Source organism: Oryctolagus cuniculus, chromosome 21 (assembly GCF_051225735.1).
Source record: "Oryctolagus cuniculus isolate XC-2025 breed Fujian yellow rabbit chromosome 21, ASM5122573v1, whole genome shotgun sequence".
In the NCBI taxonomy this organism is placed as follows: Eukaryota; Metazoa; Chordata; class Mammalia; order Lagomorpha; family Leporidae; genus Oryctolagus; species Oryctolagus cuniculus.
In genome coordinates, this window is record NC_142887.1 from 12,537,517 (window position 1) to 12,560,010 (window position 22,494).

Here is a 22,494-nt window from a genome sequence, read left to right on the forward strand (position 1 = left end):
TCGGGGAGACCGCTTCAGGGACCCTCACGCTGCTCTGTGTCCCTTCTGGAAAGGAATCTTCCAGAACACAGGCTCGCGCCAGTGTGTTCTGTGCATCCCAGGGCCCAGGGGACGCCAGGAATTGGGTCCTTCACAGAGAAGACCTGATCTTCCCGTTCACCTCGGGCCTGTGCTCTAGGCCTGCGGTGCGTCTCCACCATTGCCCATCTGTAGAGACGCCCTGGGAGAGAGCAGTGCAGGGCCTGGCTGGCAGGGCGGGCGCGTGGAGCCCGTGGGGCTGGACGTAAGGGTAGTGCCCGGGGCCTGATCTCCCTCCCGGCCTTCGGGTACGCCTCTCCCAGGTTAGCGCTCCGGCCCAACAGGTGCAACCTCTCCCCGGGTTAGCACTCAGCCCAGCAGGTGCACCCACCTCGTTTTCCACTAAGAGCAGCTGGGATTCCAACACCTGACCTCGGCTGCACCTGGAGGATCAGAGGCCGCAGGCAGACCTTCCTCCTTTTGCGTGGCTCCTTCCGCCTTTGGGTTTGTTGATTGCTAACATTCAGCCATCAGGCAGGTGTGCGCGAGGCTCGGCATCTCTGGATTGTCTTGGAGCGGAGCAGACAGCGCCTGCCCCCATCCCTGCGGGAAGCGGAGTTCCTCCTCCTCCTCCTCCCCTCCTCCTCCCCCCTCCCCTCTTCCCCATCCCCTCCCCCCCTCCCCATCCCCTCCTAGAGCACAGGCCCAAGGTGAACGGGAAGATCAGGTCTTCTCTGTGAAGGACCCAATTCCTGGCGTCCCCTGGGCCCTGGGATGCATGGAACGCCCTGGCGCGAGCCTGTGTTCTGGAAGATTCCTTTCCAGAAGGGACACAGAGCAGCGTGAGGGTCCCTGAAGCGGTCTCCCCGACTCTCGCCCCCCCCACATCTTCCTCCTCCTCCCCTTCTCTTCCCCCCTCCCCCTCCCCTCCTCCTCCTCCCCTCCCCCTCCTCCTCCCCCTTTTCCTCCTCCCGCCCCCATCCCCGCTTCTTCCTGTTCCTCTGGTGTCTGGCGGTGACTTTCATTCTGGCCCAGGGGCGCTCACGTGGGCTCTGCGCAGCCGCGGGTTCTCATCTTTGTGTGCTCATCCAGCAGGCACTTACTAAGCACCTACTGTGTGCCGGGTCCACCGACACTGGTGGCGTGGCAGGAACAAGGTGGCACAAGGCTCCGCCCCCGCGGAGGCCCCGCCCACAAGCCGCAAGCCTTGTAATGGGCGAGGCGGGAGTGGGTGGGAAGGGGAGCAGCGCGAGGCCGGGGGCACTGGGCCCGTCGAGGGCACTGCGGGGAGAGGCGGAGGTCTGGGTGCAGGGGCACGGAGTCACGTGACGGCGCCGCTGGCCACTCCGCCCTGTCCCTCTGAGGGGGCGGGTTCCGTACTGCCCCGCCCCTGAGGGGCGGATCCTGATCTGCCACGCCCCCAGAAAGGGCGGACCGCGGTCTGCCACGCCCCTCAGGGCGGGCCCGCGCTGGCGAGGAGGGTCCCGCCGCTCTCCCCGGCGGGGCGCTGCGGCGCCCGGGCCCCTCCCCGCCCGGTTTCCTCACGGCCTCGCCTCCTCCGCAGGACGACATCATCTCCTTGCGCTCGCAGCAGAAGTCTTCCCACGAGGACAGCAGGTCCGTGCTGAGGGAGCTCGAGGTGAGCCGTCTGTCCCGCCGTGGGGGCCCCTGCGCCTCTGGGCCCCCCCCCCCCACAGGGGTCTGCCTCGCCCTCTGCTCCTCCGTCCTGTCTCAGCGGCAGAGCCCTTGGCCCCCACTGGGCGCCGGGTGAGTGCTGGGCTTGGGTCTCCCTGAACTGTGCTCACACTCGTGACACGGACCCCGGATCGGCGGCCGCAGTAGGATGCGAGTTATCCGCTTTGCTGGCAGACAAGCCTGCCAACAGGCGTCTCGGGACGGGTGCGGTTGCACCCTGGCTGCAGCGGGTCTCACCATCGCATGGACATCCCAGGCGGGAAGAAGGTGGGAGCGGCAGAGTGGGCTTTGCGGGTCGGTCACCCAGCCTCTTGCCCAGGGGTCTCAGCACGCGACCCCTGTGTGCGTGGCACCGCCAGCCTTCTTGCAGGAGAGACTTGGACATGGAACTCTGTGCCGGTCCCAGTGCCACCTCGGGCCCAGGGTTCTCTAGCGCGGTGTGGGGCGCGGGAGTGGACAGAAGTGTCCGACAAGGACAGGGACTCCCGCACTGCTCAGGCTCCGTCCAGTCCTGGGCCGCACCGGGCCCGCAGCGCCATTCTCCAGCTGGCCACTGGAGGGCAGCAGAACCCACGCTTGCCGCCGAGGCGCCCCGGCCCGGCGTGTGCACGGGGTCCGGCCCTGGCGAGCAGACAGCTGGGGTTCAGGTCCTAGGCCTTGGGCACCTGCCTGGACTCCGCAGCCTCTCAGGGGCCTCCAGAGTCCAGACTTACCGGGGTCGTGGCCAGCGCTGCCTCGGGTCTTGGGGCACCCCAGGCATCTGTCCCCACGGCTGTGGCTGCTTCCCTCGGCTGGAGCTCCTCTTCAGGGGCCTTTTCCAATGCAGACACGACTTGTGTAAGAGCCAAGGGGCACAGGCCGGCGCCACGGCTCACTAGGCTAATCCTCCGCCTGTGGCGCCGGCACACCGGGTTCTAGGCCTGGTCAGGGCACCGGATTCTGTCCCGGTTGCTCCTCTTCCAGTCCAGCTCTCTGCTGTGACCAGGGAGTGCAGTGGAGGATGGCCCAAGTACTTGGGCCCTGCACCCCATGGGAGACCAGGAGAAGCACCTGGCTCCTGCCTTTGGATTAGCGCGGTGTGCCAGCTGCAGTGCGCCAGCCGCGGCGGCCATTGGAGGCTAAACCAACGGCAAAGGAAGATCTTTCTCTGTCTCTCTCACTGTCCACTCTGCCTGTCAAAAAAAAAAAAAAAAAAAAAGAGCCAAAGGGCACAGACATTTCCACGCACACCTGCTGCCTCCACGCCCCCCAGTGGCAGAGTGGGCACAGGAGTTAGGGGTAGGGCATCCCCGGAGTCACTTCCTGTTGTGTGACTTTGAGATTGCGGCTCGACCTCTCTGAGCCTCACCCCGCCCCCCCCCCCCAGCATGGGGGTCCTGATTGTGCAGAGAGCTGTGGCTGACTGTGCCAGCCAGCATGTGAGGACAGGCCCAGGGCCCGCCGCAGTGTCGCTCCAGTGCCGGCATGGGGGGGAGCCAGGAGGAAACAGCGCCAGGTCCCCTGTCTGCCCTTGGGACTCCTCGAGGAAGCCCAGCCCCGTGGGACAGGCCGCCCCGACCACATCTGTTCGTCACGTGGTCTTTCGGATGAACCACAGGCACCGAAGGGCCACCCCAGCTCTGCTAGAAGCCCGAGGCCCTGGGTGGGGCGGCTGCCCCCTGTGTGTCCCTGCTCCTGCCTCTGGGAGCCCTGTGGGCCTCTGCAGGAGGCCGAGCATTGAGGGCAAGGCGGGGACTGGCCGAGGAGTGCGCCCCAGAGCAGCAATGCTGCGGCCGGGGTCAGGCTGTGGAGCCCCCAAGGCCCAGGCTCTGAGCTTGCAGCCTGGCTGCAGATAGCAGATGGCTAAGAGCACCAGCAGATGCTGGCTCCTTCTTCCCTGTCCCCGCGTGCCACTGGCCAGGGGGCCGGGGGGGTGCTCATGAGAAAACACTGGAGCACTTAAAAGTCTGTTTATTTATATGAAAGACCATCCACTGGTTCACTCCCCAAGTGGCTGCCGGGGCCAGGGCTGGACCAGGAGCCTCTTCCAGGTCTCCCACACAGGTGTAGGGGCCCAAGCACTTGGGCCATCTTCTACTGCTTTCCCAGGCCATTGCAGAGAGCTGGATTGGAAGTGGAGCAGCCAGGTCTCGAACTGGCGCCCATATGGGATGCTGGCACTGCAGGTGGTGGCTTTACCAGCTACACCACAGTGCCGGCCCTTCCATTTTCCACAGCCCTTTGGAGCCACTCTGTATATGTGAGCGGAACAAACTTCCGTGCCGCAGTTACCGTGTGGTCCTCAATGCGCACTGATTTCTCCTCCTCTTTTCCTGTTTGATTTCATTTTCTAAAGATGCTGATGGGAGTCCACTGAACTGACCCCACGCCCCGTGGGGGTGGGATTTGCAAACCTGCAGTCTGGAGACCCCAGCCGCAGGGGGCCCCAAGTCCCCTCCCTAGGGCCCCCCGGGCGCAAGCTGAGCGGTCCACCAGGGCGGGCCTTGGCTCTGTCACAGGGGAAGCTGACCAAGACCACGGAGGAGGCGGACCTGTGCGAGGGCAAGCACCGGGAGATCAGCAAGATCCTGGACTTCCTCAAGGGCTCTGTGGAGAAGTTGTTCAAGAAGATCCACTGTGACGCCTCCAAGATCCTGGTGCAGCTGGGTGAGACGGGCAAGGTCACCGACGGCAACCTGCAGCAGTACCTAGGTGAGTGGCGGGCGCTCCGAGCCTCTCCCGGGGCAGCCTGTGTACTGGCCGGGGGCCACTCGGGGGCGCTCGCGAGCCGCTCCTGGGCTGCCTGTGTCCTGGCCGAGGCGGCCACTCGGGGGCGCTCGCGAGCCGCTCCCCGGCTGCCTGCGCCCTGGCCGTCGCACAGGCTGTTGCTGGAAGCCGTGTCCCACGCCCAGATGCTGCTGCCCCTGAGATCTCGGTTTCGAGGTCCCTCCCCGGACCCCCCAGCCCCTCCCGCGCAGGGTCCCTGAACTTGACTTTGTCCCCAGTCGCCCTGGCAGCCGGGCGCCGTCCCCTGTGCACCTGCAGGGCTCGAGCCCGCCCGCAGGTTTCCGTGCAGGGGCTGTGGCTCCTGGTTTTCAGGTGGAACAGGAGCTGATCCGAGTTCAGTGCCGGCTGAGTTCAGCACCTGAGCGTCCGGGCAGCCCAGGGGCAGCAGCCTCCACCTGTGCACCGGCCCCGCCCGCGGCGGCCTCAGGGCCTCGTTGCTTTTCCTCCCTTTGCGGGATGAATGAATGAATGAACCAGCGACTGTGAAGCCCCAGGAGCAGGGCCTACAGCTCAGCGGGTGGGGGCTGCAATCCCGAGGGGCTTCTTCAGGAAGGCTCCTGGCGTTCCAGGCAGAGGGAGGCCGGGAGCCCCAAACTGACGCGGGTCCAGGATGGTCCAGGCCCGCCGCCTGCTCCCGTTGTCCTGAGACCCCACGCCGACATTTCCAACCTCACCCCTACCCCCACCCCCACCCCAGCAGCCCTCCGGGATGCTCTTCCTCCAACTGCTCGTGTCCCAGAACTTCTGTGAGCAGGGCCTGTGCTGTACTGTTTAAAGAACCGGTTATTTGAGAGCGAGCGAGCGAGCGAACGAGGGGTCTGTCACCTGCTGGCTCACTCCCCAAATGCCCGCACAGCCAGGGTGGGCCAGGCCGCAGCCAGCAGCCAGGAGCTCCGTGTGGTCTCCCGCGGGGGTGCAGGGGCCCGAGCGCTGGAGCCCGCCGAGCAGGGAGCTGGGCTTGGGAGTGGAGCCGGGGTTCTAACCGGGCCTGCGAGCTGGTGACCTAACCGGCGTCGGACCGCCCAGTGCCTGCCCCTCGCCGGGCTGTGAGGCCGGAAGAGCCGCGTGTCTGGGTGTCGCGCCTCTGAGGGTGCTTTGAGGAGGTGGTGGGAGCCTGGGAGCCTGTTTGTGTTGGTGCAGACAGGTGCGTGCTCGCCTCTCCCACGCACGGGCGGGAATTTCAGAAGAGCCTTGCACCCGGGAAACTTCCCGTCCGCTCCGGCAGGGGGCGCCAGCTGGGGCCCGCTTCCTCCTGTTTCTCAGCCATCATCGAGAAGAAGACCAACGACCTGCTGCTGCTCGAGTCGTACCTGCGCATCCAGGAGGCGGAGGGCGCCGAGAGCGAGGCCCCCACGCCCTTCGTCAACCCCTTCTGGGGCGGCTCCTCCTTGCTCCGGGTGCCGGAGCCCGCCAAGGTCATCCCGCCCGTGTTCGGGGCTGAGCCGCTCAGCGACAAGCTGGACGACGGTGAGCCCCGGCCCGGCCCCGGCCCCGGGCCTGGTTCCCCCGACGCCTTTAAAATTCACGGCCGCCTCGGGATGCTGGACAGTGGCCACGCTGTGCACCCCGGCTGCCTCTCCCCCATCCTCGCTCACTCTCCCCTTCTTAACAAAGCTATATGCAGAGAGAGAGAGAGCGAGAGAGAGAGAGAGAGAGAGAGAGAGCGCTTCCATCTGCTGGTTCACTCCCCACAGAGCCCCAGAGGCCAGGGCCGGACCAGGGGACTCCATGCGGGGGTCTGAGCCCTCGGCCGTCCTCCGCTGCCCCCCCCCAGGCCCATCAGCAGTGGCTCACGCAGAGCGCCTGGGACCCCACCAGCACTTGGGTGTGCATGCCACCCCCACCCCCACCTCTGAAGCCGAGGGGTGGCCCAGGCACCCATGACCCTCTTCCTGCACCTGCGGGGGGGGGGGGCCTGCTGGCTCTGCCCCACCCCGCAGGGAGAGCTGCTGGCTGGCAGCCGGGGAAGTGGGGAATGGGCTCCACCAGGAAGGGCGGCTCAGGGTGGGCTGGGCGCAGCGGCTGAAAGGAGCACCCTGGTGGGCGCCGGCAAGCCCCTGACCCCGAGGTGAAGCCGGCAGGGGCAGGTGGAGCAACAGCCACAGCACCTGGGCTGCAAAGAGAAGTTCATTCTGGCACAAAAAACCCACTGAGACCCACACCTGGCTCTCACAGCACGCGTTTCAGTGAACTAGTGCGGATTTCAAAGATTTTTTGCACCAAAATAATATTTTGAAGATTTATTTATGTATTTAAAAGGCAGTGTTACAGAGAGAGAGAGAGAGAGAGAGAGAGAGAGAGAGAGGTCGTCCATCCTCTGGTTCACTCCCCAGTTGGCTGCAATGGCCAGAGCTGAGCTGATCCAAAGCCAGGAGCCAGGAGCTTCCTCTGGGTCTCCCACATGGGTGCAGGGGCTCGAGGACTTGGGCCATCCCCCACTGCTTTCCCAGGCCATAGCAGAGAGCTGGATTGGAAGTGGAGCAGCCTGGTCTTGAACCGGTGCCCATATGGGATGCCAGCACTGCAGGTTGCTTTACCCGCTACACCACAGTGCCGGCCCCAAAAGCTTTATTTTCTAGTTCCATCCCCCACGAGCTGTTTGAGTCCATTATAGTGGACAGTCCCGTCCTCCTAAGAAACGCACTGCGTGTCCCTGCCGGGCCCTTGGGCGGCCTCTGTGTTTCGGTGGGGGCGGCAGAGAGACAGCCAGCCAGGAGAGCGCGCCCATGTGTTTCACAACCCAAAGGCCCACAGCAGCCAGCAACGGGCAGCGGCTGAAGCCAGGGGCCTTGAACTCCAGCCAGGAGTCCCACATGGGCGGCAGGGCCCAGGCTGCACATTAGCTGGGGCGGGGGCAGGGGGGAGGCAGCACTGGGCTGTGAGAAGTAGGAAGCTGCGGGCCTGCGGGCAGTGTGGCCGTCAGAGCGGGGGGCCTGGTGCCGGCGGTGCTGCCAGGAACCCCCCCCCTACACACACACACAGGGCAGCCCCTCCGGGCCTGGGGCGGCCGCGGGAGCGGAGGTGCATGTGTGTGTGCGTGTGTGTGTGTGTGCGCGCGCACGCGGCCACGCCATGGAGTGGCTGTTGGTGCTGGCTGGGGAGGACTTGGCGCTCCTAGGTGGAGCAGCTGGGCATTGTTTAAAATGTTCTTTTACCGTGGCCTCGCGCGACCTCACAAGAGAGAAAATGCTAGCTCTCCGAAGCTGCCTCTGCTGTCTGAGCAGCGCTGGAGAGGGCCTGGCACACGCACACGCGCACACACACACACGTGTGCACACACAGGTGTTCAGCCCAGCTTAGGGGTGAAGCCCTTGGTTTCCAGAGCCCTGGGAGGCAGAGCGGCAGGCAGCTGGGGCATCCCCACCCTGGCTTCTCCCAGCCCGCAAGCCCCTGCCGCCTACACAAGTAGACCCCGCAGGAGATTATCTCTCCCCAGTGATCATGTGGGGGCTAGATCTGCCCATCTATTCAGCTGTCTTCTCCAGGGGTCTTGTGCAGTGCCCAGCCTGGACAACAGCACATGGTGACCCTGTTTTCTTGATAACTGTGCCAGACATCCTTCACGCCCTTGGCTGGGCATCCCTGGGAAGCCCATTTCTGCCCGTCCTCCCGTCCCTGAACCCCGAGAAGCTTCTCGGTCCGCTGTCCAGCACTGCACAGGGACCCCCCCAAGCAGGCTCGGGCAGCCGAGGGTGGGCAGGGCAGCGAGGCTCTGCGGCTCACACAGCCTCGTGTTCCGCGCAGTGGATCAGCCGCTGGACCACGGCAGCCTCCGGCAGCTGGTGCTGGACACCTACACGCTGAGGGAGGCGCGCAGCAAAGACGGACGCGGGGACAGCCTGCACGAGAAGGCGGACGAGCCGCGGGCGCGGAAGAAGGCGGCGGCGTGAGGAGGGGCCCGCACACAATACACGCATTCTCCAACTTCCCCGGCGCCTCGCTCAGTCCCCGGGGCGCCCTGGCCTGAGCACCCCCGGGAGGTGCGGGGCCGACATGTCCGCCTTGAGACCCGGGACCCCACGGCCAGGGCGGGCGCCGCAGGCCGGAGCGCGGAGCCACGGTGGCTCCCGCCTCCTGTCTCTGGCTCCCCGTGCGTGACTTGCGCGGTGTTCGCGGCGCGGCAGAGCTGCGGGAACGTCTGGTCCCGGCCGCGCGCCGGCGGCTCTGCGGGAGCCGGGTCCCTGGCCTGGGCCGCGTCGGCGGGAACGGGGTCCCTGCGGGTCGTCCCCCGGGGCGGAGTGCGGGTCCGGCCGCTGTGGCTGGGGGAGCTGCGGACGGCCGGGCAGGCGGCTCCGAGCCGCGAGGGCCCCTCCCGGGCTTCCCCCAGCGCCGCCCGGCCCCGGGGTCAGCTGTACGGGGCTCGTGGGGGGTCCCTGGGACCCTCCCCCACTTTTCAGGTTGCCTCCAGGAGTCTGGGCCGCGACGCCCCGAGGTTGGCTCAGGTGCTCCGGACATCACGGCGAGGCCTGGCCGGTGCTGTGTGGGGCCTGGGGGACACGCGTGCCCCCTCCCCACTGGGATTGCAGGGCGAGGAGCGCGAAGCAGCGGAGGCTCCCAGCCCCCGAGCCCGCCGCCAGCTGAGGGCTCCAGGGGGGTCGCTGCCCACCCCGGCCCGGACCTGGGCCCCGGGGCACACTCAGCTCCCCTTTCCCCGGAACTGGAAATCAGCCCGGGGCTGAGCGGGCGGGATTTCTACCCACGGAGCCTCAGCCTGCTCTTCACTGCGGGGCCCGGGGCTCCTACGGGGGGAGACGGTGGGAGCCTGGCTCCCGCCAGTGCTGGAGCTGCCTCCAGAAAGCCCTGCGCACGTCCGGCTCCACTCCCGCCACGCGGGGCCGCACAGGTCTGCCCTAAATAAAGAGTCCCTGAGAGTCACTAACAGCGGCCACCGAGCGCGCTCGGCCCCGCGCCGCCTCTGGGCAAGCTGGCAGAGCGCCCGCCCCACTCGGGGCCCCTCCGGCTGTCACGGAAACGTGACGACCCGACACACGACCTCTCGTTTATTGGAACGCGGCCTCTGGACGGTTCCATGGCCAGGGCAGGGGACCGCGCGGTGTTTGTGGGCCACCCCGGCCGGCAGGCGAGCAGGTGGCCGCAGGCGGAGAACGGAGGCCGCACGGGCCGGAGGCAGGGCCGGAGCGCTCCTGGCGGCGGCGGCGGGGGCGGCGCCCCTCCTAGTCCTTCTCCTCCCCGTGGGTGATGATGTGCACCAGGTTCTTGTAGTCCAGGTTGCCGGTCACGTCCGGCGGGAAGGCGGCGAACATCTGGTCGATCTGCAATGCACCAGCAGGGGGCGCTGAGCGCGCGGCCGGGGCCGGCCCCTCCTCCAGGGACCCGCGCTCCCGCCTCGGAGCCTCCTGAACTCCGCAGAGGCGAGAGGCAGGCACAGAGAGGCTGAGGAGCTGGCCCGACCTCACACAGCCTTTTCAGGGGTGAGGTCTGAGAAAGGTCTTTGGTGGAATGTGGAACCTGATGAGAGGAGGTCTGACAGGTGCATTGATAATGGTGACAGGCCCTTGGCAAGTCAGCCGGGTCCCTTCTCCCATGTGTGGCACCAGATATGCACCAGCTCTATGTCTAAGAACGGCGCCATAGAGATGTGCAGTGTGCAACCCACACAGCAGTCCATGGCAGCTCTTCACGCCACCATCACCTGCTGCCCCAGCGGGTCTGTGCCTTGTGAGGAAGGCAGACCCTGCCGTCAAGACAGACTCGGGCCTGAATCCAGGCTCCGGCACTTAGCACTGGTGGGGCCATTCTGGGCGGTGCCATTCCTGGGCCTCAGGGTCCCCACCCGCCCTCCCTCCCACGGAGACTGGAGAATGTAGTGAGGACGAGACAGGGGGAAGTGGAGCCGCCCGGCAAGGCGCGCCCAGGGGGCGGGGCCTACCTCATCCTTGGAAAACCTCTCTGCCTGCGTGGTCAGCATCTCCCGGACGCTGCGGGGAGAAGGGCGGGGCAGGCGTCAGCTGTGTGTGGCAGAGCCGGGGCCCCGCCGCCCCCTCGCCCCCACTCACTAGTCGGCCTTCAGCACTCCTTTGCCCTCGGGGTCAAAGACTTTGAACGCGTTGAGGATGGTCTCCTCGGGGTCCGCTCCTGCAACGGCAAACAGGGCGCCCGTGGCCCGCGGGTCCCTCCACGGAGGGGCCGGGGGAGCCGGCCTGGCGCACGCGGGGCTGGAGGGCGCAGGTCGGGTGCGACAAGAGTGGGCTGTGGGTGCTGGCTGTGTGGCCTCAGGCGGGTCCCGGGCCTCAGCGCCCCCTCTGCGCGCTCGCTGGCCACAGAACAGAGGCACCCGAGGGCGGGACAGGCCGGCCTGGGAGGCCCCGAGCAGGGCTGGCCGCTCCTTGGTCCTCTGCCCACCCGGTCTGTTTGCCGGTGCTTTTACTGCTCTCCAAAGGTGAACATGCATGCACACACGCACGCACACACACACGTGGACAGACACACGTGTGCACACACACACACGCATGCACGCACCCTTGAGTTTCTCCCCGAACACCGTGAGGAACACGGTGAAGTTGATGCATGCATACACACACGTGTACACACACACGTGTACAGACACACACGCGTGTGCACGCACCCTTGAGTTTCTCCCCGAACATCGTGAGGAACACCGTGAAGTTGATGGGCCCCGGAGCCTCCTTGATCATTTCGTCGATCTCCTCGTTTTTCACGTTCACGCGCCCTGGGGGAGGGAGCAGGTGTTTGGCCGGCGGGCTCAGGGAGGGTCGGGCACAGCAGAGCAGGAGCCTGTGCCCGGCTCCCCCCTGGGAAATGCACACTTTGTAAAGCAGCTCTTCTCTGCTGGGGGTGGGCTGGCGGGGCCGGGAGGTTCCTCGGGCTGTGCCTGCCCCAGACCACCAGAGGCCCACCTACCACGCCAGCTCTGGCCCCAAGCCCAGTGTGCACTTTTGTGCAAATTTCAGATGCCACCCCTTCTTAGGACGCTTTACATTGTGAACATATAGACCTGCAGGAGCTACGCAGGTGAACAGAGCCCTGCAAAACTGTGCAGTGTACAGCCCGAGCAGCCGTGCACGGCGGCCCTTAGTTGTAAGGACGGGAATCGGTGGCCATACGAGGGCAAACATGAGTGTTTTGCAGAAGCGCCACACACTCATGTTAAATTGGAAAAGCAGAATCCAAAATTGAATGATCCCAATTAATTAAAAACAAAAAACAAAACAGGCCTAGAAAGCCCGAGAGAGAGGCCTGTGGCCTTCTGGGTATGTTTTCTCCCTACACTTCCCTGCACGGCGTCCCTCCGTGGGGTGGGGGCGGGGTGGGGGAGGGCCGAGCTGGGGAAAGCCGGGTTCGGCTCTGAGGCAGGGCGGGCGCATACCCAGGGCGGCGAAGGTGTCCCTCAGGTCGTTCTTGTCGATGAAGCCATCTCTGTTCTGGTCCATGATGGTGAACGCCTGCGGGGGGTAGGGGGGTGGGGGGAGGCGGCCCAGCTCAGCACCCCACGGCCTTGGGGGAGGAGCTCCACACCGCCTTGGGGGAGGAGCTCCAGACCGCCTTGGGGGAGGAGCTCCGGGGCTGCGGGGACCTGGGGCCTCGGGAGTCTTCGGGCGCATCGCAGGACAAGAGCAAGGACTGCACACGGCGGGGCGGGTCCTCCAGGACCCGCGCACATCCACGTGAAGCCCGCCCCCCACCGCGGGGTGCGCCGCCCCCTGTGCCCGCGCTGCAGCCGGCGGGAACCCCGAACCGCGAGCTGGAGGCGACAGGGAGCGATCCTGAATCCGAAATGTCAGCAACGAGGCGTTCCCGCGGGGCTGGGAGCGGGGCTGGCCAGCGACGGCTGCCCAGAAACCAGGCGATGGCGACCGTGGCCACCCCCGGTGTCCGGCCTGGAAGCCACTGGATTTGCACGCTTAATTTCCAGAGCAGATCTTATCACCCGTGAATTCTGACCCCCCGAAGCTGTCACTTAAAAGTTAAAGGCAGGGGTGGCATCGGGCCTCCGCCTCTGGCCTTAGTTCCAGCTGGGGAGCCTGGGGGCCCCGCCCACGCCCCGCGCCCGCCTCCCGCGCGTCCCTGGCTCCCGGCGGAGGCCCTGCCGGAGGGGGAGGGGCAGGGCGGGTGTCGCTGTGTCCCCAGAGGGCCCTTCTTCCAAGCTCAGGTAAGAGCCTCTGTCCAGCGACCGCTGGTCCCTGGCTGCTGAGGGGCGTGGCCTTCCTCTGACCCGAATGATGGCGGGGACAGAAGACGCCCCTAGCAGTGTCCCCTGAGTCAGGGGCTTCGCTGGCCTCGGGGCTGCTTTAGCTTCGCTCCTTAAGGCCCCTGCCTGTCCACGGCCACAGGTGCAAAGGGACTGTGGCTCCACGATCGGGCGTGGTGGAGTTAGAATTACAGGTTTCCCATCTCAGACGGGTTTGGTTGTTAATACCCATCTCAGACGGGTTTGGTTGTTAATACCCACGGGTGACCTTTCTCCCTGCCCCCTTCCCGTCCTTCTCTGTCTGCCTTCTCTCTCTCCTTAGAGTCCCTTGGGCCCAGCCACTCTGCTTTGGGGGATTTATTCCAAGGAAATGACCAGAGAGAGGCAAGCGAAGATGGGTCATTTCTAGCAGCCAGCTTTCTAAAGCAGCAGATCGCGCAGGCGCAGCGCGCAGGTGACGTTGCTCCCGGGAGAGCAGGTGCAGGCTCGGAGCTGCAGTTCGCTCACCGAGCTCGGAGCGTGGGCGTGCACACCAACTCAGGGTGCTGGAATGAGGGGTCTTCATTTTCTCCATTGTTCTTTCCTGAAACTTTGCTTACGTATTCAGTAGAAAGTGTGCACCCACCTCCTTAAACTCCTGGATCTGCGTCTGTTCGAACATGGAGAACACGTTGGAGTTGGCCCCTTCTGCCCTCTTCTTGGCTTTCTTGGGCGACTGGGGGAGATACCATGAAAAGAATCAGAAGTAGGGAATTAGGAAAGCAGACTGGGCCCTGCCTCTGGGGGGCCGGACTCTCTCATCTGCTCATCTGTAAAATGGGCACACGGCCCCCACACACCTCTCTCAGAACAGTGCCTCCGGAGGAATAAGGGCACCCTGGGCTGGTGGCCCCCACGCCCGCCGGTAGACGGAACAGGTGCGCCTCTGGCTGGGCAAGGAAGCTGCACCTGGGGCTGAGGGTGCCAGGATCCGGCCGCTGCTCTCCTTCCCCCCGGGTTTCACAAGAAAGCTCAGGCGTGCACGGGGCGGGGGTGGGGGGAGCTGATCGGAGGCTCACAAGCCCTGATGGATGCTGAGAACGGCACCCTGCAGGGTGTAAAACCCAACCCACGCTGGCCCTCGATGCAAATGGCAGTGAAACCTTTTCTCTAAATGTTGTCCCCGCACGCAGCCGCCGGCGCGGGGCGGGGCGGGTTAACCTTTCTGCCCGCGCCCACTTCTCCCCGACTGGAAATAACAGCAGCAGGCTGCTGTCTGCTCTTCCTTCTCTCGGAGGGCGGCAGCCGGGGCCGTGAGAGGCCAGGCCACTGGGCCAAGGTCACACAGCCACAGAAGGCAGACGCGGGGTGCGGAGCGTGTGCCCCAACCACTGGCCACAGGGACCCTGCCTCGGGACCGGGGTCACCCACGCCCACAACAGCAGATGGGTTCCAGCGGGGCGGGTTCCGGAGGCGAGCACCCCGGGGTCCCTTCCCCAGCTGCTGAGCTGCAGATGCACCAGACCCCATTTTGCCCCCCTGGGGTGTTGATTCCCGTTTCTGGGAGTTCCCTGGGTGGACAGGTGCAGGCTGCTCTTCTCGGGGGTCCACAGGGGTTCCTCTCTGTGCTCACGGCCGGCTGGGGCGCTTTTCCACCAGGGGCTGGGGTCCCTGGAGGCCACTTTTCTCCCCCTCCCCTTTGGCCCTTGGCTTGTGCGTGGGTCCCCTTCCTGCCCACCCTGCCCCATCCCGAGGGTCCCTTCTTGCTCACCATGGTGGAAGGGACACGGCGCTGTCTTCAGGGAGACTGCCACTCGCTGCCCGGCTCAACTCGGCCGAGAACAATAAATACTTCCTCCCCGCGTTTAAAAATAACCCCATGACCACTTTTGGCCGTAATAGGTGAGGCGGATGCCACCTAAGGCCCCCCCACCCCATGCCGTTCTTCTGAAGTAAGGGCCGCCGGCCACCGCCGCTGGGTGACACGTGAGACCCGAAAAAGACATTCAAGGTTAAAGAGACAGCAGCCGGGTCGTGGTCTCAGGAGAGACGCCGTGTGCTTCCTGCAGCGTGGGGGCCGGCGACACTTGTGCTTGTCAGTTTTGAGAAGGAAGAAGGCAGGGAGGGGAGACGGGTACCATGCTGGACCCAGAGCAAGCACAGGTCCCACCCCAGGGCCTTTGCACCTGCAGTCCTCCCTGCCAGATGTCGCCTGTGAAGGAGGCCACCACCCACCCACCCTCCCCAGCCGCCTCTGCGGGTCCTCTGCAGCTTTCCCCACCCTGGCGCCCGGGTCCCTCCCGCTGCCCTTTGCTGAGTGCTCACTTCCTGTCCGTAGCCCAGCCTTGTGTTTCGTCTCCCAGCCACCCTATGGCAGGGACCCCTGTGCCCTCCGTGTCCCCCTCTAACAGCTGAGGCAGCCGAGGCTCCGAGAGGCGCGCGGCCTGCGCCACGGAGACCGAGCTGTGAGCGAATCCCCTTTGCCTCCAGAGCCCGGGTTCTGGAGGAACCTTGAAAAGAGCCGCTCGCTCTGGGGGTGCAGCGATGTCACCTGCGTGGCTTCCACCCGTGGGCTCCCTGACAGCTGGGGGCTGCGGGGCGGGTGGTGGGGCCAGCCCAGGCTGTGGGCCCACTCCTGGCTGTTGCAGGCAGCTGGGGAGTGAACCAGTATATGCAAGTGCTCTTGCTCGCTCGCTGTCTGCCTTATAAATAAAATTATTTTTAAAAGGCTTATTCTTTTCCTCTCTTCAGTCACATGTGGGTTAGAATTAGCCAGACAGGAATCCTTACTAGCAAACGTGTGCACACAGGCACACACCAGTACACACGCAGTGCGCACGCATTCCACCCCCACACGCTGAGAGGCAGGTGCGTCCCTGTGCATGCACACACAGGCAGGGGTGCACGCACGCACAGCAGGTGACAAGGAGCCTCTGGCTCCGGGCCCCATGGCGCGTCACTCCAGCCCTGTGAGCGACTGGATGGCTGCAGCCCCTGCACGTGCATGGTGGGGTGGGGGCTGGGAGGGCCCCATGTGTCCCCAGGGGGCTGCGGGAGGGGTGTCAAGAGAGTGAGTGGCTTCCTCTCCTGGGAGGAGGCACAATGGCACCTCCCCCAAGGCGGTTGGGGGGTGGGGGTGAAATTGGGGGATTCTGGGCTTGAATGGGGCATGCAGTCCCCTGGCTGTGGGACCTGGCTGTGGGTCAGGCCTTGGGCTCCAAATGGGTGGGGTCGCCCCCTAAAGCCAAGGTCAAGGTCAAGTTCAAGGTCCTAGGCATGGCGAATCCTGTGTTCTGTGGAGGCCTCAGTGGTTATCCTGTTATTCTCAAGAGCGCAAGGCGTGGGCAGAGGGAGCTGGGGGCAGCTGTGGCTTCTCGGCCGCCCTTGACCGTGAACCAGCGCCTCCCGGCCCTGAGGCCGGTGGAATTCCCACAGCTGGTGTTTCAAGCAGCCACACCTGAGCCCCAGGGAGCCAGAGAGAGAGAGAGAGAGAGAGAGCGCCCCAGCCCTGAGGCCCTGAAATGCCGGCTGGAGGAGAGTGCAGGGCTGAAGGATCAGAGAGCAACTTCTAGAACTGTCAGAACAGGGGCGGAGTGCGTTGCCGGCTGCTGTTCGCCGCGTGCCAGTCCCTGCTGGACTCCCGACTGCAGCCTCTGCTCATGCGCACCCTGGCAGCCGCAGGTGAGGACGGCAGCACCCACGCCAGGACGCAGAGTGAGGGCCCAGCTCCCAGCTCCCAGCTCTGCCTGCTCCAGCCCCCGTTTGGTGGGCACTTGGGGAGGGACCCAGTGGGCTGGGAGGCCTCTTTCTCTCTCCGTCTCTACGGAAAAAGAATAAATAAACACCTGGCACATGAGCGTGTGGCCTGGAGGTCAGAAATAGAAAGGGGGCTGGCGGCGCCGGCTGCTCCTGGAGGCGGCCGTGGAGAATCTGCTCCTGGCCTGGTCCAGCCCCAGAGGCCGCCCGCGTTCCTTGGCTTGGGTCCCTCTCGCTGCAACCTCTGGGACCAGGCTGCTTCCCCTCCCTCCTCGCAGGCCCCGGGTGACGGCGGGCGCTGGGTCCTGCTGGCTAACCCAGGTGTCTCTCCCCATCCCCAGACCTTCCCGATTCACTCCCTTTCCCGTGAGTGGCTCTGGGGAGTGGGACAGGTCAGCAGGGAGCCCGAGCACTGGTCACGGCATCTGGGCACCTAGAGTGGCCGGGAAACGCATCCCACCCAGGGACGTGCGTGCATTCGTGCGTGTGTGCCGCCATGGGAGTCCAGAGAGCTGTGCCCCTGAACCCGGAACCAAGCAGAAAGAGAGGAACAAGGGTTGGGGGAGGGGACAGCCGATTTTACCCAACAGAATACTTTCCAAAAATTACCCTTGGGCACTTTTAAAAGCAGGGGTGAGGAAGGAGAAAAGTGAGCGACTTTGACCCAGAGGCAGGCACGTGAACGCCAGCGCAGATGTTCACTGGCGCTCTACTGTGTGCACAGCCGCTGGGCGTCAGTGGAGCGTCTTTCGGAGAAAGGCAGGCTCTCACGGCTTCAGCGGAGGAAAGCGGGGCCTTGTACTCAATGTTACTCTTCAGTTTTGAAAACGACGTGGCGTATGATTTTATTTTTTCCATCAAACAAAAATAAAAATTTACTAAAAAAAAAGTTAGAGAAAGACAAGTAAAACCCCAAAAAGGATTTCCTGGGCCCTCAGGCCTGTGTTGGGAAGCAGGGGGCATCTCTGTGGTGGTGAGGGGATGGAACAGAACAAGGAGGACTCGCAGGCCACAGACCCCTGCGGCTGGGCCCAGACGCCCCCCACCCCCACCCCGTGGGCCGCGAAAGCTCCCGAGAGCGCCGGCCGGGCGGTTCTGGTCAGAAAGGTTGGCAAGTGTGGAGCTCCAGGGGCAGATGCGCCCGCGGGGTCACCGAAATGCGGGAACCACGCACCGTGGCAGGGTTTTGCACCAAATCCAAACTTGGTGCTATTATTGCTTCTGTATTTGGGGGGGGGGGGCAAGGCTTTTCCCCAGCCTCCACTATAGCCACTGCCGAACCTGGCCAAAGCCAGCAGCCAGGAATACCACCTGGGTCCCCTATGTGGGTGACGGGCCCACGCACCTGAGCCGTCACCTGCCGCCTCCCAGGCTGCGCGTTAGCAGGACGCTGGACTCTCGAGCAGACCCCCACATGGGGTGCAGGTGTCCCAAGCAGGATCGAGACCCCCAGGCCAGACCCGGCCCCTGAACCTCTAATTCCATTTTCTGTGAACTTTCTGAAGCTCTCCCGTCCTTCCTGGCAACGCTGGAGAGAAGAAGGCCCTTGGGCTCACAGGCTTGGAGGAGGCGTGGCCACGCGCCTGGTTCCCGCAGCCAGAGTGAGCGCCCGGTGTGTGGCCCAGGGCTCCGTCCTTGGACAAGCTGGTGTGGGAAAACTGCTGAGACGAGTTCGTGTCCTGGTGTGGAGGGCGATTTACGAGACTGGACGCAGTGGTGAGAGCAGAAGGGATGTATTTAAGTAAGAAGAGAAGGTGCTAACAGTACTGTTGGAGGTGCTGGTAGAGAGTAGGCTGGGCCGGTGCTGTGGCGCAGTGGACCACGCCTCTGCCTGCGGCGCCGCCAGCCCATATGGGCGCCGGTTTTGCGTCCCAGCTGCTCCACTTCCAATCCAGCTCTCTGCTAGGGTCTGGGAAAGCAGTGGAAGATGGTGCATAGTCCTTGGGTCCCTGTACTTGGGATCAGGGCAGCTCTGGCCATTGCAATCATTTGGGGAGTGAAGCAGTGGATGAATGGAAGATTTCTCTCTCTCTCTCTCTTTGCCTCTGCCTTTGTAACTCCGTGTTTCAAGTAAATAAATAAATCTTATTAAAAAAAAACTTACTGTAGTGGAATGAGAAGGCCATGCCAAGATGGCTGTTGGCAAGCGAGCATCAGTTACTCAGGAATGGCTTTGAAACCCACCTGGCAATGGAGCCTGCCTGGCAACAGGCTGTGATTGGTTAGGGCATAAACCACCCCTTGACCGGATTGGCTGCCTTGGCTATATAAGCTGCTGTACCAACTGAAATAAACGAGTCTGTGGGCTGCTCACCTCTGGCCCGCTTTCACCGAACTCCCGGGGTCTGTGTGGTGACTCCGTGCCTCTTGTCCCCACCGCACTCCTCCTCTCAGAACGAATCCACAGCAACATCTGGTGCCCAATGTGACAGAGACAGTGCGTCGGGCTCGGTGAGGTTCCCCCTGGATTTCAGCAAGTAGGCCCCTCCATGTTTTGTGTGCTGCTCGGTTCTGTGAGGGTGAGCACAGAACCCGCTCCTACGCCCCTTTCCTTGTCCTTGTCCTCGGTCTAAGTGACCCCAGGTTAGCACACACCACCCAGAAGCGTACGCCACTTCTTGGCTCCTCCTTTTACTTTTGGTTCGCCTGGTGAATTCACATAAGGGACTGATCATCCCAGAATTCGGAACCAAATCATCTTCCCTCACTCGAGCCAGGTCTCCCCCATGCATGCAGGGGCCTGAGCACTTGGGCCATCTCTGCTGCTCTCCCAGGCGCATGAGCAAGGAACTGGACAGGCGCTCTAAGCTGGATGTGGGAGGCCCGAGTGGCGGCTTCCCTGCTGCAGCAAATACGTAACTTGCTCCAATTTTTATTTTCATTTTATTTGAAAGGAAGAGAGCGCCCTAGAGTGAGCATACTATTCCCCTTGTCTGTCCTAAGATGGAATCCAGGGTGTCTCAGTGCGTTGGGACTTCCAGACCTCACACACACACACACACACACACACACACACACACACAAATGTTTCCCATGCGAATGGTGTCAGGCCATACACGGAGGGGCACTTTGCATGTTAGTGGCATATCACACACTTGTGTGAGCACACACGTGTGAACACGTTTTCCCACGCAGCCCCAGCTGGGCGGTGCTGGCAGAACTGGGTCCAGCTCAGGCACACGGACACATGCCCAGGTGGCCGAGGAGCTGGGGACAGTCATCACAGCCACAACTGCGACAAACCCCCGACGTCCCCTGGGACAGGAGCCGCTCCATCGGAGGGGCCAGGGGTCCCCTGGGAGATGATAGCCCCATCGGGGGCCCTACGCCACTGGGCCATTATTCAGCTCTCTCTCGCTCTCTCTTCCACCCTCAGGGCTCCTGCGGGGTTTGGCTCGGCCCTGCGGGACGGATTTCAATTCCCAGCCTTTGCCGGTGCCGTCCACTCCCCCTCCCTGGAATTCACGTCTGAGAAACGCGCCATCCGCCATGAGGCCGAGAACAGGAAGCTCGCGCCCACACAGCGGCGCCAGTCCGGCCCCTTTAAGGAGGGTGCACAGCAGGCCTGCCCGGCCCAAGGTGGCGGCTGACGGGCGCTGTCACTGGGTGATACCCTATCTCCTCGTGTCAGGGGCCCCGGGCGTCAGGGAGAGCCAGCGCGGCTGGGCGGCCTCTCTAGCTCGTCCGACCTGGAAGGCGCACGCAGGGCTGGAGCCCGGCAGAGCACAGCGCAACTCTGACGGCACCTTGACGCTCTGTGCCTCGGTTTCCCCGCCTGTGAAAGGGGACAATGGTTGTGAGGTCTGCTTGCGCTGACTTTTATGTGCCAAGTTCTAGAATCCTGCCAGACATGGTGATGAGAGTCCTCTCTGGTTCCAGAATGTTCCGGAATGTGGCTGGGCGCCCGTTGTCAGGGCGGCTGGGGCAAGGAAGTGTGTTCAAATAGGAGTTCGTCTTCCCTCCTCTTCCTCTCCTGGCCCCTTGCCACTGGGGAGCCCACTCCTGTTGGGTCCCTAGGCCTGGCTCTGTTCTGAGGATGTCTGTTGTCCCTGGAGGCACCTGGTGAGTCACTGGTCCCCAGGCCTGCCCAGCCCCTGTCCTCGCCCTCTCGCCACGGCCTCCACGCTCCCACTCCACATCTTCTGGGTCCCCTGGGTGGTGACGGCCACCCGCTCCAGGTACTCAGTGGCTCCCCACCTCCGGAGGACGGCCCCCTCCTCAGCGCCGCAGGGAGGGCCTTCCCCACCTGCCCCTGGCCACCGGGGTCCCAGCTCAGCTCCTCCGCGCTCCCGACTTCCCTGGGCAAGAGACAGAGCCACCCTAACCTCAGATGCTTCCCTGGAGAAGCGGGGGAGCCACCGGAGCCAGCGCGGGCGATGACTGGAAGTGCGACCTCGCGACAGCACCCGGCCGCCGCCCCATGCCCGCGCGGCTCCGTCCCAGTGGTCGCTCAGCAGAGGGTGTAAACGTGTAGGGGGCCAGGCACAGAGCGCGTGTGTGTGCATGTATGCAAGCAGGCGTTTGAACAGGTATCTGTGTATCTCTGTGTGTATGTGCCTTCATGTGTGCACGTATGTGTTCGTGTATCTGCGTGCATGTATGTTTGTGTGTGCATCTATGTATGTATGTGTTTGTATCAGTATCTGGATGTGTGAGTGTGTGTGTCTTCACGTGGGTGAGTCTGTGTGTGAGAGTCTGTGAGTGTAAGTGTGCATGTGCATATATTTGTGTGTCTTTGGGTGTGTGGGAGTCTGTGCACGTGTGTGTATGTGTGGTGTATATGTGCATGTGTGTCTGTGTGTAGTGTGCAGTCTGTGTGCACATGTGTGTATATGTGTGGTGTGTGTATATGTGTGGTGTGTGTGAGTCTGTGTGTATGTGTGTGCATGTGTGTATGCGTGGTGTGTGAGTCTGTGTGTATGTGGTATATGTGTGTGCACATGTGTGTATGTGTGGTGTGTGTGCATGTGTGTGTAGTGTATGAGAGTCTGTGTGCATGTGTGCATGTGTGTGTGTGGTGTGAGTCTGTGTGGGCACATGTGTGTATGTGTGGTGTGTGTATGTGGTATATGTGTGTGCACATATGTGTATATGTGGTGTGAGTCTGTATGTGTGTGCACGCGTGGTGTGTGTGTCTGTGTATGTGTGTACACATGTGTGTATGTGTTCTGTGTGAATCTGTGTGTACATGTGTGTGCATGTGTGGTGTGAGTCTGTGTATGTGTGTACACGTGTGTGTATGTCGTGTGTATGTATGTGTGGTGTGTGTATGTGTGCATCTGTGTGTATGTGTGTACACATGTGTGGTGTGTGAGTCTGTGTGTATGCATGTACATATGTGGTGTGTGTGTCTGTGTGTATGTGGTATATGTGTGTGCACGTGTGTGTATGTGTGTATGTGTGTGTATGTGTGGTGTCGTGAGTCTGTGTGTATGTGTGTGCACGTGTGTGTATGTAGTGTGTGAGTCTGTGTGTGTACATGTGTGGTGTGTGCACATGTGTGTATGTGTGTACACATGTGTGTATGAGTGGTGTCGCGAGCATGTGTGTGCACGTGTGTGTATGTAGTGTGTGAGTCTCTGTGTGCGTGTACATGTGTGTGCATGTGTGGTGTGTGCACATGTGTATGTGTGTACACGTGTGTGTATGCGTGGTGTCATGAGCATGTGTGTATGTGTGTGCACGTGTATGTATGCGTGGTGTGGTGAGTCTGTGTGTATGTGTGTGCGCGTGTGTGTATGTGGTGTGTGTGTGTGGTGATTGCTGGTTACCCCCTCCCCTGCCCCCACCCTGCCTGCAGAGCCGGGCAGTGCTCCAAGGGCAGCGGGGGAGCGGAGTCGCTGTGGGCCCGAGAGCGGGTGTTAAGGCCACGCTTGGTCCTTAGGGGTGGGATCTGAGAGCGGGGAAGGGCAGCCTGGCCCAGCACGGCCACCACCCAGGGAGCTTTCCCCACCGAGGTCCCCAAACTCAAACTGCCCTCTCCCCGCTCAGGCCTGGCTAAGTGCTCACAGCACCGCGGAGCAGGCACTCATGTAGGCCCATTTCCCAGATGAAGAAACCGAGGCTCCGACAGCAGCCGCCACTCCCCGAGGCCCTACTGGGGTGCCTGG

The 22,494-nt window shown here is 63.3% G+C and overlaps 2 protein-coding genes across 2 annotated transcripts in view; one reads left to right on the forward strand and one right to left on the reverse strand.

The window, feature by feature from the left end:
* CCDC63 (coiled-coil domain containing 63) overlaps positions 1-9,754 on the forward strand; it is a 29,315-nt gene extending 19,561 nt beyond the window's left edge. Inside the window, exons 7-10 of the mRNA XM_051826828.3 lie at positions 1,583-1,657; positions 4,212-4,404; positions 5,743-5,946; positions 8,224-9,754. Of these exons, the coding sequence (XP_051682788.2) occupies positions 1,583-1,657; positions 4,212-4,404; positions 5,743-5,946; positions 8,224-8,369 (618 nt within the window). The 3' untranslated portion in view covers positions 8,370-9,754. The remainder of the gene's footprint in view (positions 1-1,582; positions 1,658-4,211; positions 4,405-5,742; positions 5,947-8,223) is intronic.
* MYL2 (myosin light chain 2) lies at positions 9,465-14,451 on the reverse strand. The gene is made up of 7 exons (XM_002719750.6): positions 14,400-14,451; positions 13,275-13,364; positions 11,828-11,903; positions 11,066-11,170; positions 10,497-10,575; positions 10,370-10,418; positions 9,465-9,752 (listed from the first exon to the last, which is right to left on the reverse strand). Exons 1-7 carry the CDS (start codon positions 14,400-14,402, stop codon positions 9,654-9,656), a joined length of 501 nt encoding a protein of 166 aa, XP_002719796.1. The 5' UTR covers positions 14,403-14,451; the 3' UTR covers positions 9,465-9,653.
* Between the last annotated feature and the right edge of the window lie 8,043 nt (positions 14,452-22,494).